Here is a 19320-nt window from a genome sequence, read left to right as displayed (position 1 = left end):
TGAATTTCAAAAAAACAGACTTTAAGAAACTCAGAGAACTGGTAGATAGACTGGTAGACTGCTGGGTCCCGTGGGAAGAAAATCTAAAGAACAAAGGAGTTCAGGAGGACTGGCAGTTCTCACAGAGACAATATTAAAGACACACCTTCAGATTATTTTAATACAAAGAAAAGATAGGAAGAACAGGAGGACACCATTATCACTCCAAGAGAAGCCCTCTAATGACTTGAAAATCAAAAGAGAATCATACAAAAAGTGGAAACATGGTCAAACTGTAAAGGAGAAGTACGGAAGAATAGCACAAGCATGTAGGGACAAAATCAGAAAGGCTAAGACACATAATGAGTTACACTAGCAAGGGACATAAAAATCAATAAGAAGAGGCTATTTAAATACATTAGAAGCAAGAAAAACACAGGTTCTCAACTTAGCAGGGAAGGAGAACTATCAACTGAACATCAAGAAGGCTGAGGTGTTTAATGTCTATTTTGCTTCAGTCTTCACTTAAATGGTGACAAGATGCTCAACACAATTACTATTAACAAGGGGGAGGAATGTAAGCCAAAATAGGGAAAGATCAGGTTAAAGAATATTTAGATAAATTAGATGTATTCAAGTCGGCAGGGCCTGATAAAAGTCATCCTAGGGTGCTTAAGGAACTAGCTGAAGCAATCTTAGAACCATTAGCAATTATCAGATTGAATATGAGTCAAAAATACGATGCAGTTGCAAAAGAGGGTAATATCATTCTGTGGTTTATTAATTGAAGTGTCATATGTAAAATACAGGAAGTAATTATCCCGCTCTACTCAGCACTGGTAAGGCGTCAGCTGGAGTAGTGTGTCCAATTCTGGGTGCTACACTTTAAGAAAGATGTAGAATAACTGGAAAGAGTCCAAAGGAGAGCAACAAAAATGATAAAAGGTTTAAAAAACCTGACCTGTGAGGAGAGGTTAAAAAACAGGGCATGTTGAATCTTGAGAAAAGAAGACTGAGGGGGGAGCTGATAACAGTCTTTATATATGTTAGGTCTGTTATACGGAGGACTGTGATCAATTGTTCTCTATGGTCACTGATGGTAGGACAAGAAGTAATGGGCTTAATCTGCAGCAAGGGACATTTAGGTTAGATATGAGGAAAAACTTTCTAATTATAAGGGTAATTAAATTCTGGGATAGGATTCCCAGGGAAGCTGTAGAATCCCCACCACTGGAGGTTTCTAAGAACAGGTTTGACAAATACCTGTCAGGGATCGTTTAGGTTTACCTGGTTCTGCCTCAGCGCTGGGGGATGGATTAGATGACCTCTAAAGGTCCCTTCCAACCCTTCATTTCTATGATCTTAGAACTTAGCCCATTTTTACTTGTAAGGGTAGATCTACACAGCAGCTGGGAGATTGCTTTCTAGTGTTGGTAGACAGATATATACTAGCTCTCCTCGAGCTAGCATACTAAAAATAGCAGAGTGGCCATGGTGGCATATGCAACAGCTTGCACTAGACACCCAAGTATGTACAGAGGGGGTTGGGCAGGTTTGTATTTGGGTGGCTAGCCTGAGCTGCCATCCATGCTGCTGCAGCCACGCTGCTGTTTTTAACATGCTTGCTCAAGTACGGCTAGCGCATGTCTGTCTCTCCATGGTGAGAAGCGCACTCCCAGCTGCTGTGTAGACATAACTGAAGAGTCTCCCTGAATGTTATGGCTTTTTGCTTTGTCACCCAGCATTTATTAAATGCTGCAGATCAGAATCCTCCTAATTATTTCCACATATTCCTATTATATCTTTCGCTATAGTTATAGTGAAGGCTGCAAAACGGTCTTGGTTCTATGCAAATCTATCAGGTAATAAACACAAACTATATTATTTCATGGGGGGGGAAATAAAAAGCTCAAGATCAATGAAGCATTAAGGTTGAGAAATCACTCCCTCGCTCAAATCACAGATAAAGTTGAAAATTCAGCCCTAATTTTGTCTCCTTGTGCTTATGCCTGATTTCTTTGTATGATAAATGAATTGTCAAATAATATGGTATAATATAGTCAAATAATAGAAAACAAAATGGAATTTCTTATAAAAAGCTTGCGTATGGTGAGTTACAGCACAGTATGTACAGTCTTCAAATGGTCCGATTTTAAGACTCATTGAAATCCACAGAAGTCACATTTGAACAAAACTAGTTCCATCATTTATGCATTATTCACACACACAGCATTTCTAACAGGATTATACAGAATGTACTTTAGTTTGTTGGCTTGCTTATTACATGAAAAGAAAAGCAGAGGAAATGTTCCCCAAGATTTGAAAAAAAAATGTACCTCACCTCTGTGCTGAGACCAAGTCTGGCAAGTTATCAGTGGAAAATGAAAAATGTGTTTAAGTTATGTACAAATGAATGTAATTGTTATCATGGAAATATCGATTCAATCTATCAGTAATATGCACAAACACTATAACAACATGAGATATGCCCAAAGAGAAAAGACTGTTCACAATATTTATGTTCATAAACACAATATTTGAAAACTCCTCTTAAGTAAAACTAAACATCACAGATAACAGAAATGTTATCAGTTTTTGTGACTTAGGAGATATAGGTAATTTCTACGGCTTTTACTCTATTCTCTATAGCTTTTCATAAGGATTTGTTTTGCTGTGTTTTGTTTTAGCTGCTTTATTTAAAAAAAAACACCTTTAAAAAAGAGCCAGTATTATAGAGGACAAACACAGAACTCGCTAAGTGAAATGGTCTGAGATGCCTCAAAGTACAGTATGTACATTGTATAATATGGGAATCTCTCTCAAACTAGTAAAATCTGTCAAAATAGGATAAACTTTATAGATGTACCCACTGTAGATGAACACACGTTGGAGAAGAGGCTCAGCATGCTGCATCACAGAGAAAGGCTCCCTTTGATTGCTGTTCAGAAGAGAGGCCACACCAGTCAGTGCCTAGATGTGATCCCAAAAGTATTGTGTATCATAGAAAATTTATCTGTTCCAAAGTATCACCATCCCTGTTACTGCCCTACAAATCTGCACACTGGGTTAAATAAACTAGCTTAACACTATCTTGTCTCTCAAGTTACCAGTAATTTCCTGAGATGCTCACGTTTAGAGCATACATGTATCACACGTCATAATCTATCAGCATGATGAAGTGAAACCACTAAGCACTGATCTCCAGTATTTAGGTTCTGGATGAGTGAATATGATTAAATGGCTGATTGGGTTTTTCAAGTGTTAGCAAGAGAACAAGACAAAACAATGAACCAAATCTGTATGTTAGTCTGATTAGTACACAACTGCCAACATACACATTCATTATAGGTGGGGCTGTTAGCGCTGTCTGTCATTAAGGTTGCCTGGCACTTTCATTATAACACCCTGTTTTCAGTTGCTTATAACTTTACCAAACTTTAAGTCTGGGCTGAAATTTTACATGCCAGTTGTGTGACACAGACCAATTTATTTATTTATTTAATTTCTGCCAAAACAGTTAAGCCGTTTGCAATAACAAGGACAGGAAAAAATACACTGTTTAGACCGTGTTAAAAAATTCTTAAGACCTTTTCTTTGAAATATTCTATCACTCTCATTGCTCTGTAGCAGGGACTTGAAATTTGGCAGAGGGTGGCCTTTTGTATTTGGAATGTGCCTTTGCTGTCCACATGAAAATCCATCCAAATTTAGCCAAATTACAAGCCTTTGAAAAATTGCAGTCTGCACATGCTCAAGCCTCTCACAGCTCCTAGTGCTCACCAGAATGAAGGAATGGGGGCAAATGGGGAAGAGAGACAGATCTAACAAGGAGCTGGGGTATGGGAAGAGAACTGGGACTAGGTGAAGAGACTGGGACAAAGAGGGAGTGGGGAGGGAGACTGAGACTGGCTCAGGAGCCTGTGGGGGAGACTGGAAATAGGAGACAATGGGAAGAAGAGACAGATTAGCCAAGGGGTCTAGACAGTGGAACTCAGAGTAGCTGGCCCGGAGACCAGGTGTTTTGCAAGGTAAGAGACTCATTGTTGTGGGGTGGGAAGGAAGAATAGGACTCAGCGAGCTTGGGGTGGGAGAATAGGCTGGGCAAGGAGCCTGGAACTTAGACCATAAGCCTGAGGAGTAGAGACTGTGACTGGGTAGACAAGGAGCGTAGGGTGGGGACGAGACAGAACTTGGACAGGGACATGGCAGAATGCATCAAGCTTGAGGGAAATGGACACAGAGAAAAGTCTCTGCCCACTTGACCATACACCACTCCAGAGCCTAGAATGGAATTCAGGATTCCTGAATCTCACTATTCTTCTGTCAATAAGCGAACCCATCGGCAAAATGTGTATCTCATTCCCATCTCGTGCTGGTCCACAAAGAGGATGGCAACCTACTATTGCTATCAGCTAGTCCATTAGCTCAACCGGCAGAGGCCGGTGTGGTGGATCTAAAGGATCCAACCCTGTTGATGAACCACGTGTGTATCAATGTGAAGAGACACAATGAAATTTCTGGGGGTTTTTAGTTTGCCTGTTTAAAATAACACACAATAATACATTAAAATAACATTGTTAAGGATGTAAAGTCAAGTACTCAGAATTAGGAAATGTAAGAATGGAAGTTGCCTGCACAACCTTCATTTGACCCCTTGTGCAAAGATATCATAACATCGTTTTTAATTATGTGATCACTTATTTTTTCCACCAGATCTCTGCTTCATTCAGTGCACAGAATGGACCAACTCTGGGAATGAAGCAGGGTTGTATAGTAAAAGAGACTGTTGTCTATAGATGCCTGTCTCATTTGTTGTATTGCACTGAAGAAGAGCTCTGTGTAGCTCAAAAGCTTGTCTCTTGCTCCAAGAGAAGCTGCCAATAAAAGATATAACATCACTCACCTGGTCTCTCATTTGTTTCAGCTGTGTAGTGAATGAGGCGGGGGACAGCAGGAGGAGAAAGCAAGGTCTCACAATTAAGACAGTTGATTGCTCCCCTGGAGAACTGGATTCTGTCCCTGCCTCTGCCACTGAGTTCCTATGTGATGCTAGGCAAGTTACCAAACTTTTCAGGGATGGCCACTAATTGTGTTCCTTATTTTCTGGGTGCCCAGCTGAAGACTCTGGGGCTTGATTTGCAGACAAACTGAGCACTTACAGTCAATCAGACCAATGCTTTGAATATACAAAGTGCTATAAAATGCTAAGTATTCAATCAGGTCCTAGATGTGTCAAACTGGACATTCAAAATTAGTGGATACTTTTGACCTTGATTTCTCTATGACTCAGTTCCCCATCTGTTCAATGAGGATAATAATACCCCTCACCTCACAGGGACTTTGTGAAGATCAATGAATTAATATTTGTGAAGCACTCAGATACTGTAATGCTGAGTATCACAGAAAAGCCCATGAGGAAATTAATAATTTTGTCTTCATAGCAGGCTTTGAATAATCTTGTAAATAAGGCCTAAGGCCACATATTGAACAATGAGGAAAAAACAAAATACTGAATAGCTGCTTCTTAATTGGGCACCATCCATCCTGGACATAGAACGAGTCAGAAGTCCTCTTGTAAAAGCAGTATGTGGTCATGTAAGTAAAGCCTATATCATAATATATATGCACAAGAGGACAGAAGGTTGCACTGGCAATCTTAATTGCAGCATGTCCTAACTTTTGAGTGCTTGACTTTGCAATCTTAATAATGTTCTTTTAATATAGATTTTTGGCCCGGAATATATACATACAAGTCAACCACAAGTTATTTGGCACAATGCAAGGAGGTCAGATTACATTATCAGAATGACCTTTTCAGTCTTTAAAATCCATGAATATCAGAATTTAAACTGTATTAAAGTCACGTGTTCCTCCCCAGAATTCTATAGTTATACTTCTATAGACTATGTATTGGTATTGGCTATTATGGTTGTACTCAAACACTAGAGTGTTGGGCAATGTAGAAGAATCTGGATAGATACCCATTCAGTGTCCTACCTCTGGGAGGTTTCAGTTTTATTCCCAGTTATCGCGTCACAAAACAAAATGCCAAAAACGGGCACACTTGATACTCTAAGAGAGAACAAGATTCAGGAAGCATGAAACCTAAACTACCAACTCACCTAAGAGAGGTGATACCTCCAGAACAGGGTTTAGGAACACTGGGAAACAACAATGGTATGGAATCATGGAAGGATGTGCAAAGGGAGAGGAGGACAAAGCAAAAGAGAAGAACATCCAGGCGAAGAAAAAGACCAGGTGGCAAGAAATCTTTAAAGAGAAGGACATAAATGACGGTAAAGAGAAATAAAATGAAGAAGAAAAAGATATTATGAATAGCTTTTTTCTATAGAATTTAAAGACAGCTAAAATTTCCTACTGTTACTTTTTTATATAAGCAATTTCTTCAGCTGCCATAGGGATGATGTTCAATCACCAGTGGAAGATATGGTATCCACCAGATAATCTCACTCTTAACATGTGGCCCATATCATGAAAATGTTACACAACCCCTGGTCTAGAGTGTTATTATATGAGATGCATAGACATGGTCATCCCCTTTTATTTCCATCACATTTAAGGGCATCCAGTGGTTTAATGGCAGGAAATCCCCTCAGCCGCTTCTTTGGTATTATCTCAAATGTAAGAATGCTGAATAAATAGGCACAGATAAATCACACTGTCTATGTCAGAAGAATCCAGGAAGACGGTGTTTGTGATAATCCAATGGCTCAAATCACAGAATCAGACTGTCCTTCCTATTACACCAGGGGCAGCTTTAGCATGGGCTCATGGGTTCAACTGCACCCACAGAAATCATCCCGCAGACAAACTTGAGTGGCACTGTGACCCCATGCACCAGATCAACAACCCCCAGAGCAGGAAACCAGGCTCAGCTCCATGGGACAGGAGCTACCACTGCAGGGCAAGTGAAGGGCAGGCTTGCTCTTCAGCATCCCTCTCCCCATGCTGGGAGCTGCCCCTCTTCCCCAGGACAGTATTAGGGTTGCAATGCCAAGGCAGAGGTTGTTGCTGTGGGTGGTCAATGCCCCGTAGGCAATTTAGTATAATGCACCCATTGAACTGGGAGGCTACATCCACCCCTGCTTTACACTCTCAGCTGACCTAGCAGGTTTTAAATTTTTTAAAAATTGTATTTGGATTTTCTTTGATAAGATTCCTTTTCTATAAGTTCAGTTGATGATGGCTGAAGAACTGTAATTCCAGGAGAAAGGTCATCGCTACAGTTCACATTGTGGTGGAATCCATCCCCCATACCCCTTTTTTTTTATGCCATGCCTCCTGGTATTACCACCCACCTGACTCCAATCCATACTACACCAGTCCAACAATCAATCACCAGAGGCTGTGGACACCCATAATTAGATTTTAAAATCATAACTAGAGTCATTTTACGTCTGCTTGCATAATTACATCAGCATGTTAATATCATTTTAATGGTCTCTAATGATGTAATAAGAAATAATGGAATTTATCTGACAGCGACATAACCATTAACAAAACATATTAAGCATAACTAGTACTTCCATAAAAATTCAGGCTGTATCTGAAAGTGACAGCTAACATGTTGGATCCTTTTTGCAATGTTGAAACATTTCTGATTATGTATTCTCCACATAAATCCCCACTCATCCGCTTCACAGGGAGAGCAAAGTTTATGTCAATGTAACTTGAAAACAAAACAAGTGTTGCAGTGAATTGTGCACTCTAGGAGCCAAGCTGAGGCTATACTGAGGATCCCAGGTCATCAGTTAAAATTGCCATGTTGGTGAAAGAGAGAAGATAAAATAAGCTGATTACCACCCTGCATCAACTAATCAAGAAATAACATGGGAATAGGCTGCAAAGGCAACTGTTCACTCAACCAAATTCCAGAACAGTGGGAAAAGCTAAAATATAGGCACATACTATAAATATTCAGCGGCAAAACTGACCACAAAACAATAAGATCGCCTCTGTGAAATAATCCTTTCAAAATTACTACATCGCAGAAAAATGCACATGAAACAATTGAGAGTTCTAGATTATAGGTCCCTTAGAAGAATTGATTGTTTAAATTTGCTATGGTGCACGTCTCAGAAATAATTCTTATTAAACTTGCTGCTTTTGCATGGTCTTTGAAATTAACCCTGTAGTTTTCATTAGTAAAACTTATGTTTGCCCAAAAAAGTTGACAAAAAGTTTAAGGATCTCTGACACAGGAAATAGTGCTGTCACCATCATACCATATAGTATATTGGGGAGAGAAGAGAGAGAGAGAATTTCATTTCCTAGTCTTATTCACATGTTGTGTTGCCACGTCAGCCTCTGAATTAGCCAAATATGTCAAGCTCCTCCCTACTTCCTCTTTGTTTCTATCTCCTTCAACTGACCTCAGACTTACTGAATGGTTTCCCCACCCAGTTACATACTTCATTCTTTTAAAAAGTTGCTAACTGCCTGGGGAGAGGGGGAATGGGCGCAAGCAACAAACCCAGGCCCAGAACTCCACAGGAAGCGCTCAGACCATGGGCAACACACCGCAGCTTGGGGCTGAACGTGATTGGGGCTGAACATGAGCTGCTAGTGTGACTCTCTGGCCAACAGAGCTAATGCAATCATGGGACGCATAAACAGGGGAATCTTTAGTAGGAGTAGAGAATGGATTTTACCTCTGTATTTGGCAAAGTGTGACCACTGCTGGAATGCTGTAACCAGTTCTTGTGCCCACAATTGAAGAAGGATGTTGATAAATTGGAAAGGGTTCAGAGAAGAGCCATGAACATGATAAAAGATTAAAAATCATGCCTTATAATTATAGACTCAAGGAGCTCGATCTATTTAGCTTAAAAAAAAAAAAAAGGTTAAGGGGCGACTTCACCACACTCTGTAAGTATCTATATGGACAACAAATATTTAATAATGGGCTCTTCAATCTAGCAGAAAAAGATATAAAATGATCCAATGGCTGGAAGTTGAAACTAAATCAATTCGGACTGGAAAGGAGGCATACATTTTTGAGAGTGAGGGCAATTAACCATAGGAACCATAGGTGGGATTCTCCACCACTGGCAATTTTTAGATCAAGACAGAATATTTTTTAAAGATATGCTCTTGATTCAAAAGAATTATTTTGGGGGAAGTTCTATGGCCTGTGTTATACTGGAGGTCAAACTAGATAATCGCAATGCTCCCTTCTAGCCTTGGAAGCTATGAATCCTTCTCTTGGCATGCGCTAGAATAACCACAGTGATCAAACGAGATATACGGCGATGTAGGGTAAATTAGCTGGCCATTGAGCTACATTTACCTCCTGTAAGTCGAAGGTATAGCACTGGAAAACTAATGACATTTACTGGTACCATCACATATAGACAGAGTGAGGGCAACTGCAGGAAAGATTGAGGAGGGTACCGCAGTGCAGCAACACAATTAAGGGGCTAAAAGCAGTCAGTCCCTGAGTCCCACTACAAATAAGCACCTACCATATCCTTCCAGACGTAAAGCCTGTGGCTTGAAGCTTTAGAGAGAAGGGAGCTCAATATTGTCATCTGTTGGTGAAATGGGAGAAGAACGGCCCACAGCAACTTAAGATCTGCAGGTAGGAAGGGGCTTCACTGGCGAGGGAGATCTCTGCCAGCATCAGTTAGAGGGCAAGGAGAATTGACTGAATGGGTCAGGCTTCATTTGCATATTATGTGATGGCGTGGTGCATTCTGAATAAAATGCAGTTTAGTTTTGCCTTTAGCAGCAATTAAATGCAATTGACTTTGTTGGGAAATACAAGGACAAGATACTGAACGTGCCTGAGGTCATCCTGACCGAGACTGTGGTCAGGCGAAGTTGAGTAAGGGAGCATGGACAGAGGTAAGGGAGAAAGAGAGGGAAAAGGCTCCTAACAGCTGCTGGAAGTGCTTCTCTGCCGGTGAGGACTCTGTCAAGTGTCCCAGACACCACTGATCTCATCCTGAGAGTTGAGCTGAGGCTGCTGAACAGCGCATAGTCTAGGCGGCTTCAAGGCAGTAGTGGCAGCTTGGTGGCAACAGATGATGCAGAGCAGCAGTGGCAGTAGCACCTCTGAGGTGATGGATGGCACAGAGCAGTGGAAGAGGTAGGCAGCTTGGACTGAAACCATAGACAGAGCAGCAGTCTATCCACGGGACTCTGGTGTGGGCCTCCCTACCCAGCAATTAAAGCTGAAATCACTCCAGCTGAGTTAGGGAGAGGTGCCCCCAGAGCTGCCCAGGCAGCAGCAACCTGTTAGATAGAGTCCTTGCAGTTCTCCAGTCCAGGTTAGCTAACTGTGAGCAGGGAGCTGAGGTGGTAGGAAGTGGCCAGAAGACATTAGTCACTCATAATGGCCAAAGAAGGACCAAGGTGAGTACTACTTTTAAGACATCCGGGCAGGTGGGAGTCTTACATCATATAATTTGTTACTTGGTGGTTTTACCAACTCAATGTGTTGTCTACCTCCCCCTCTACACCTCCAAAGTTCTCTTTGCTATAACCTCTGGACTCAGCGCTTGCAAGAACTGCCCATAAGGGGCAGCCAGGGTGGTTTATGTAGGTTCCCAGATTTCTGGGTGGGGGCTTAAGCCAGTGTTAGTTAAGTCTTTAAGGAAACTTCTAGAAAATTAAACCTGGCCATTTCTGCTGCCGACAACACCTGGCAGAAGAATTAGAGAGACTATCAAAAAACTCCCAAATATCGTCTCCCATGTCAGAATTTCTCTGAAAGCTGCCAAACCCTCCCATGCACTAACCTTTATGTCCTTATTAGCTCTCTATTAAATTCTGTTGAGTTCTATTTTTTTAAATTTTCTCTCATGGAGGAGCTATAGTTCCTGTGCAAACATTTCCACCTTAGAAAATTTAAGCAATATCTTTGTTGTACCAGATCTGTCAGGTACCTGTCCAATTTGCCAGATGAACATGCATATAATTAGTCAGTGTGAAACGCAGAAAAATAAAACAATGTTTAAACAAGGCTGGACCCCTGAAGGAGACATAATCTAGTGTTCCAAGCACAAAACTCAAAGTCAGAAACCCCTGAGTTCTACTCTACCTCAGACACTACACCTCCCTTTCTATGAAATTGAGTATAATACCCCTTACAATACTTATCTTATATAGTTATGGTGAAGTTAGATAATGTTTATACAGCACTCTGAAGATTATAATTTTCCCTTTTACCTTATACTAGTGGTAATATGGAGATCTTTTGGACTGCATCAGATCATTTTTATTAAGTAGGCTATTGCTAACTGTACACAAAACTTGGCAAACAATGCCAGGATATTCTTCTCTTTCTCTCTCTCTCTCCTCCCCCCCTCCCCCCGTGATGAATTTTGATGATAAAAATTTAGGTATTCCCTTAAGAAAATATATATTAAAGAATAACAATGAAAAAACATATAAAATAGAAGGGATGAGCACCATATACATACTTGACATCGTCAAAGTCACTCATCTGCAGCTTCAGGAGATCTGCCACATCCTTTATTAACTCCAAACCCTTTTGCACATTCAGCGGGCTGTTGAAAGGAAAAAAGAAAATGCAGCATTATGAAAATGGAACTCATCAATACTTGAGAGGCAAAAAGTCCCCAAAGAGTTATCACCCTGGCCTGTCAGGGTCTGAAAATTACTGCTTACAGTATTCCTGTCACATAGCGATTGTGATATCAAGGGAATTGGGATCAGGTGCTTCTTCAGGCATGATGAATCACCTGAATTTTCCAGCAATAAGACAAACAATAAGGTGTAAATGGAATTGTTAGGAAGTGTAATGGGCCCATGATGCAGTGACCGTTTCATCTCAAGCCTCAATAAAAAATGTAATAAAGTAAAAAGAAAGAAAGAGTGAAAAGGATTGGCGAGACAAGGATGGAAACAAACAATGAAAGTCAAATTGCAGGGCTCTGTATCAAATGGACAAGGGAAAAGCATACTTTTAAATTCATTAGTTTTTTTTAATGAATCCTGACACAGGGAAAGGATGCAAAAATATTATGGATTTGAAAGTAAACAATGGAGATAGGCACACAGAGGAGGAGAGGCTGATTAGATAGATGGAAGACACTTTGGTGTGCGTGTGCTGCTGACATAACCTGCCTTCAATCTTTTTAAATTTTCTCAATGCCACATTTACATTTTTTAATTTAGAAAACAAGTTGCAATCAAGCATATCACATGTGCAGTGTTATCATTTAAGAAAGCATTTAGCTACATGCAAAATGTTCATTTATAAAAAGTTTCAGGTTATTAGTTAAGAGTTTTTTAGGCTCTCTTATAACTCTAAAGATGTATTGCAAACATTACATTTTCTATCTGTGATGTATTGACAGCAATGTTCAGTAACTCCAACAGATACAACATTTTCAGACCTATCTGGATGGGGGCTTAAAAGTTTCTTGACACCTTAAATGACTGCTTCTTGGAGCAGCTAGTCTTGGAACCCACAAGAGAAGAGGCAATTCTTGATTTAGTCCTAAGTGGAGCACAGAATATGGTCCAAGAGGTGAATATAGCTGGACTGCTTGGTAATAGTGACCATAATATATGGTAACTAAATTTAACATCCCTCTGGCGGGAAAAACACCACAGCAGCCCAACACTGTAACATTCAATTTAATTTCAGAAAGGGGAACTACACAAAAACGAGGAGGTTAGTTAAACAGAAATTTAAAAGGTACAGCGCCAAAAGTGAAATCCCTACAAGCTGCATGGAAACTTTTTAAAGTCACCATAATAGACGCTCAACTTAAATTTATACCCCAAATTAAAAAACATAGATGATAACAAAAAAAGTGCCACCGTGGCTAAACAACGAAGTAAAAGAATCAGTGAGAGGCAAAAAGGGCATCCTTTAAAAAGTGGAAGTTAAATCCTAGTGAGGAAAATAGAAGGAGCATAAATTCTGGCAAACTAAATGTAAAAATATAATTAGGAAGGCCAAAAAAGAATTTGAAGAACAGCTAACCAAAGACTCAAAAAGTAATAGCAAAAAATTTGTTAAGTACATCAGAAGCAGGAAGCCCGCTAAACAACCAATGGGGCCACCGGACGATCGAGATGCTAAAGGAGCATTCAAGGACAATAAGGCCATTGTGGAGAAAATAAATGAATTCTTTGCATCGGTCTTCATGGCTGAGGATGTGAGGGAAAGTCCCAAACCTGAGCCATTCTTTTTAGGTGACAAATCTGAGGAACTGTCTCAGATTGAGGTGTCATTAGAGGAGGTTGTAGAACAAATTGATAAACTAAACAGTAATAAGTCACCAGGACCAGATGGTATTCACCCAAGAGTTCTGAAGGAACTCAAATACAAAACTGCAGAACTACTAACTGTAGTCTGTAACCTATCATTTAAATCAGCTTCTGTACCAAATGACTGAAGGATAGCTAATGTAACGCCAATTTTTAAAAGGGCTCCAGAGGTGATCCCAGCAATTACAGGCCAGTAAGCCTGTCTTCAGTACCAGGCAGATTGGTTGAAACTATAGTAAACAACAAAACTGTCAGACACATAGATGAACTTAATTTGTTGGGGAAGAGTCAACATGGTTTTTGTAAAGGAAAATCATGCCTCACCAATCTACTAGAATTCTTTGAGGGGGTCAACAAGCATGTGGACAAGGGGGATACAGTGGATATAATGTACTTAGATTTTCAGAAAGCCTTTGACAAGGTCCCTCACCAAAAGCTCTTAAGCAAAGTGAGCTGTCATGGGATAAGAGGGAAAGTGCTCTCATGGCTTGATAACTGGTTAAAAGATAGGAAACAAAGGTTAGGAATAAATGGTCAGTTTTCAGAATGGAGAGAGGTAAATAGTGGTGTCCCCCAGGTGTTTGTACTGGGCCCAGTCCTATTCAACATAGTCATAAATGATCTGGAAAAAGGGGTAAACAGTGAGATGGCAAAATTTGCAGATGATACAAAACTACTCAAGATAGTTAAGTCCCAGGCAGACTGCAAAGAGCTACAAAAGGATCTCTCAAAACTGGGTGACTGGGCAACAAAATGGCAGATAAAATTCAATGGTGATAAATGCAAAGTAATCCACATTGGAAAACATAATCCCAACTATACATATAAAATGATGGGGTCTAAATTGGCTGTTACCACTCAAGAAAGAGATCTTGGAGTCATTGTGGATCATTCTCTGAAAACATCCACTCAATGTGCAGCGGCAGCCAAAAAACCAAACGGAATGTTGGGAATGATTAAGGAAGAGATAGATAATGAGACAGAAAATATCATATTGCCGCTATATAAATCCATGGTGTGTCCACATCTAGAATACTGCGTGCAGATGTAGCCACCCCATCTCAAAAAAGATATACTGGAATAGGAAAAGGTTCAGAAAAGGGCAACAAAAATGATTAGGAGTATGGAACGGCTGCCATATGAGGAGAGATTAATAAAACCGGGACTTTTCAGCCTGGAAAAGAGACAACTAAGGGGGGATATGATAGAGGTCTATAAAATCACGACTGGTGTGGAGAAAGTAAATAATGAAATGTTATTTACTCCTTATAACACTAGGAGTCACCAAATGAAATTAATAGGCAGCAGGTTTAAAACAAACAAAAGAAAGCCTTTTTTCACACAATGCACAGTCAACCTGTGGAACTCCTTGTCAGAGGATGTTATAAAGATCCAAGACTATAACAGGGTTCAAAAAAGAACTAGATAAATTCATGGAGGATAGGTCCATCAATGGCTATTATCCAGAATGGATAGGGATGGTGTCTCTAGCCTCTGTTTGCCAGAAGCTGGGAATGGGCGACGGGGGATGGATCACTCGATAATTACCTGTTCTGTTCATTCCCTCTGGGGCACCTGGCATTGGCCACTGTCAGAAGACAGGATACTGGGCGAGATGTACCTTTGGTCTGACCCAGTATGGCTGTTGTTATGTTCTTATGGATTTTTATTAATAAAATGTTAACCCTTTCAACATTGTTAAACCCCAGTGTTCATATAATTAAACTTTAAAAGCATGAGTCAGCTCATTTATGCCAGTGTAAATCAGAAAGAATTCTAGTGAAGTCAATGCAGTAAAGTGAGAAGAGGATCAGGCGCTACATTTTTACTTCAAGACTTTGGAGGAGGAGGAAGGGGTGATAGAGGGAAAAAAGAATGCTCTTAAAGGTGATTTCTTTATGTAGGCCAAAAAGGAAAAAAAGAAAAAGAAAGATTTTCCGGGACCTACGTTATTTATTTTTTTTACTTATTTCAATGAAAGATTTCACCTGCAAGTTTTTATCAATCATCATCGTTTTATGTATTGTCTACTGGGCTGCAATGAGCACTTTTATTTATTTATTTTACCGTGTTTTGCCTACAGTGCCCCGAGGATATGTCTATTTAAATAACAGGATATCTCATTTAGACTTTGGTTAGGATAGAATTACTCAGCTTCTCTTCACATTCCTACAGTCCTAACCCAAAATGCTCAAGGGACATCCTGTCACACAGACAGAGGTACCACCTCAGGGTACCATATAAACTTAAGAGTTCTTCTACATGTAAAAGGCAGAGATGTTCCTGTGTAAAAGTAAAGTAAAGAATATAAGCACTTCTGCGAGAAAAAAAAATACCATGGATTAGTCATAAAAAAAATACCTTACATTTCAAGGATTGACAGCAGATAGAACTCTGATTATTTACAGATAACCATGAAAGTAGATTGTCATAGTGACTCAGGGGCTTATGTGTTAATTAGATCCTTTCCTTCCAAAGATGCTGGTTTAAATGTAGGGGGATGATTGGTGTCAGGAGGTAGATTTTTACGATAATAGCAAGTACACACAGAAGTGCAAGGAAAGAGGACTGGAGAAGGGCAATACTTTAAAAAGGGGAACAAAGAGGATTCAGAGAATTATAGACCAATCAGCCTAACTTGGATACCTGGACAGATACTGGAACAAATTATTAAACAATCCATTTATAAGCACTGAGAGAATAATAGGCTTATAAGGAATAGCCAGCATGGATTTGTCCAGAACAAATCATTCCAAACCAACCTAATTTCCTTCTTTGACAGAGTAACTGGCCTAGTGGAGGCGGGGTAGATGTGATATATCTTGACTTTAGTAAGGCTTTTGATACAGTTCCCCACATGACATTCTCATAAGCAAACAAGAGAAATGTGGTCTAGATGAAATTGCTATAAGGTGGGTGCACAACTGGTTGAAAGACTGTACTCAAATAGTAATTCTCAATGGTTCACTGTCAAACCAGGAGGATGTCTCTAGTGGGATCCCTCAGGGGTGAGTCTTGCATCCGGTACTATTCAATATTTTCATTAATGACTTCGATAATGGAGTGGAGAATGTGTTTATACAATCTGAAGATGACACCACGCTGGGAGGGATTGAAAACACTTTGGAGGACAGGATTAGAATTCAAAACAACCTTGACAAATTGGACTATTGGTCTGAATTCAACAAGATGAAATTAAATAAAGACAAGTGCAAAGTACTTCACTTAGGAAGGAACAATCAAATGCACAACTACAAACTGGGGAATAACTAGCTAGGTGGGAGTTACAGTGGATCACAAATTGAAAATGAGTCAACAATGCGATGCAGCTGCAAAAATGCTAACATTATTCTGGGGTGTATTACAAGAAGTGTTGTATGATAAGGTATGTCTACACTACGAAATTAGGTCGAATTTATAGAAGTCGGTTTTTTAGAAATCGTTTTTATATATTCGAGTGTGTGTGTCCCCACAGAAAATGCTTTAAGTGCATTAAGTGCATTAACTCGGCGGAGTGCTTCCACAGTACCGAGGCAAGCGTCAATTTCCGGAGTGTTGCACTGTGGGTAGCTATCCCACAGTTCCCGCAGTCTCCGCTGCCCATTGGAATTCTGGGTTGAGATCCCAATGCCTGATGGGGCTAAAACATTGTCGCGGGTGGTTCTGGGTACATATCGTCAGGCCCCCGTTCCCTCCCTCCCTCCGTGAAAGCAGCAGCAGACAATCGTTTCGCGCCTTTTTTCTTGAGTTACCTGTGCAGACGCCATACCATGGCAAGCATGGAGCCTGCTCAGGTAACTGTCACCGTATGTCTCCTGGGTGCTGGCGGATGTGGTACTGCACTGCTACACAGCAGCAGCAACCCCTTGCCTTGTGGCAGCAGACGGTGCAGTAGGACTGGTAGCCGTCATCGTCATGTCCGAGGTGCTCCTGGCCACGTCAGCCAGGAGCGCCTGGGCAGACATGGGTGCAGGGACTACATTAGAAGTGACTTGACCAGGTCATTCTCTTTAGTCCTGCAGTCAGTCCTATCGAACCATCTTATGGTGAGCAGGCAGGCGATACAGACTGCTAGCAGTCCTACTGTACCATCTTCTGCCAGGCAGGCAAGAGATGAGGATGGCTAGCAGTCCTACTGCACCATCTTCTGCCGAGCAGCCATGAGATGTGGATGGCTTGCAGTCCTTCTGCACCGTCTGCTGCCAGCCAAAGATGTAAAACATAGATGGAGTGGATCAAAACAACAAATAGACCAGATTTGTTTTGTACTCATTTGCTTCCCCCTCTCCCCCGTCTAGGGGACTCATTCCTCTAGGTCACACTGCTGTCACTCACAGAGAAGGTGCAGCGAGGTAAATCTAGCCATGTGTCAATCAGAGGCCAGACCAACCTGCTTGTTCCAATAAGAACAATTACTTAGGTGCACCATTTCTTATTGGAACCCTCCGTGAAGTCCTGCCTGAAATACTCATTGATGTAAAGCCACCCCCTTTGTTGATTTTAATTCCCTATAAGCCAACCCTGTAAGCCATGTCGTCAGTCGCCCCTCCCTCCGTCAGAGCAACGGCAGACAATCGTTCCGTGCCTTTTTTCTGTGCGGACGCCGTACCAAGGCAAGCATGGAGGCCGCTCAGCTCACTTGGGCAATTAGGAGCACATTAAACACCACACGCATTATCCAGCAGTATATGCAGCACCAGAACCTGGCAGAGCGATACCGGGCGAGGAGGCGACGTCAGCGCGGTCACGTGAGTGATCAGGACATGGACACAGATTTCTCTCAAAGTATGGGCCCTGCCAATGCATGCATCATGGTGCTAATGGGGCAGGTTCATGCTGTGGAACGCCGATTCTGGGCTCGGGAAACAAGCACAGACTGGTGGGACCGCATCGTGTTGCAGGTCTGGGACGATTCCCAGTGGCTGCGAAACTTTCGCATGCGTAAGGGCACTTTCACGGAACTTTGTGACTTGCTTTCCCCTGCCCTGAAACGCATGAATACCAAGATGAGAGCAGCCCTCAAAGTTGAGAAGCAAGTGGCGATAGCCCTGTGGCAGCTTGCAACGCCAGACAGCTACCAGTCAGCTGGGAATCAATTTGGAGTGGGGAAATCTACTGTGGGGGCTGCTGTGATGCAAGTAGCCAACGCAATCAAAGATCTGCTGATCTCAAGGGTAGTAACCCTGGGAAATGTGCAGGTCATAGTGGATGGCTTTGCTGCAATGGGATTCCCTAACTGTGGTGGGGCCATAGACGGAACCCATATCCCTATCTTGGCACCGGAGCACCAAGCCGGCAAGTACATAAACCGTAAGGGGTACTTTTCAATAGTGCTGCAAGCTCTGGTGGATCACAAGGGACGTTTCACCAACATCAACATGGGATGGCCGGGAAAGATACATGACGCTTGCATCTTCAGGAACTCTGGTCTGTTTCAAAAGCTGCAGGAAGGGACTTTATTCCCAGACCAGAAAATAACCATTGGGGATGTTGAAATGCCTATAGTTATCCTTGGGGACCCAGCCTACCCCTTAATGCCATGGCTCATGAAGCCGTACACAGGCAGCCTGGACAGTAGTCAGGAACTGTTCAACTACAGGCTGAGCAAGTGCAGAATGGTGGTAGAATGTGCATTTGGACGTTTAAAGGCGCGCTGGCGCAGTTTACTGACTCGCTTAGACCTCAGTGAAACCAATATTCCCACTGTTATTACTGCTTGCTGTGCACTCCACAATATCTGTGAGAGTAAGGGGGAGACGTTTATGGCGGGGTGGGAGGTTGAGGCAAATCGCCTGGCTGCTGGTTACGCACAGCCAGACACCAGGGTGGTTAGAAGAGCACAGGAGGGTGCGGTATGCATCAGAGAAGCTTTGAAAACCAGTTTCATGACTGGCCAGGCTACGGTGTGAAAGTTCTGTTTGTTTCTCCTTGATGAAACTTCCCGCCCCTTGGTTCACTCTACTTCCCTGTAAGCTAACCACCCTCCCCTCCTCCCTTCGATCACCGCTTGCAGAGGCAATAAAGTCATTGTTGCTTCACATTCATGCATTCTTTATTCATTCATCACACAAA

At 41.6% G+C, this 19320-nt stretch overlaps 1 protein-coding gene across 2 annotated transcripts in view; it reads right to left on the bottom strand.

The window, feature by feature from the left end:
- Positions 1-19320, bottom strand: part of PTPRN2 (protein tyrosine phosphatase receptor type N2) — a 989298-nt gene that overhangs the window by 532643 nt on the left and 437335 nt on the right. For both annotated transcript variants that reach the window (XM_037891071.2, XM_043541551.1), the window contains exon 10: positions 11427-11513. In XM_037891071.2, coding sequence (XP_037746999.1) covers positions 11427-11513 — 87 coding nt within the window. The remainder of the gene's footprint in view (positions 1-11426; positions 11514-19320) is intronic.

This window comes from Chelonia mydas, chromosome 2 (genome assembly GCF_015237465.2).
Source record: "Chelonia mydas isolate rCheMyd1 chromosome 2, rCheMyd1.pri.v2, whole genome shotgun sequence".
In the NCBI taxonomy this organism is placed as follows: Eukaryota; Metazoa; Chordata; order Testudines; family Cheloniidae; genus Chelonia; species Chelonia mydas.
The sequence above is the reverse complement of the archived record's forward strand: the minus strand, read 5'-3'. Positions and strand labels throughout refer to the sequence as shown.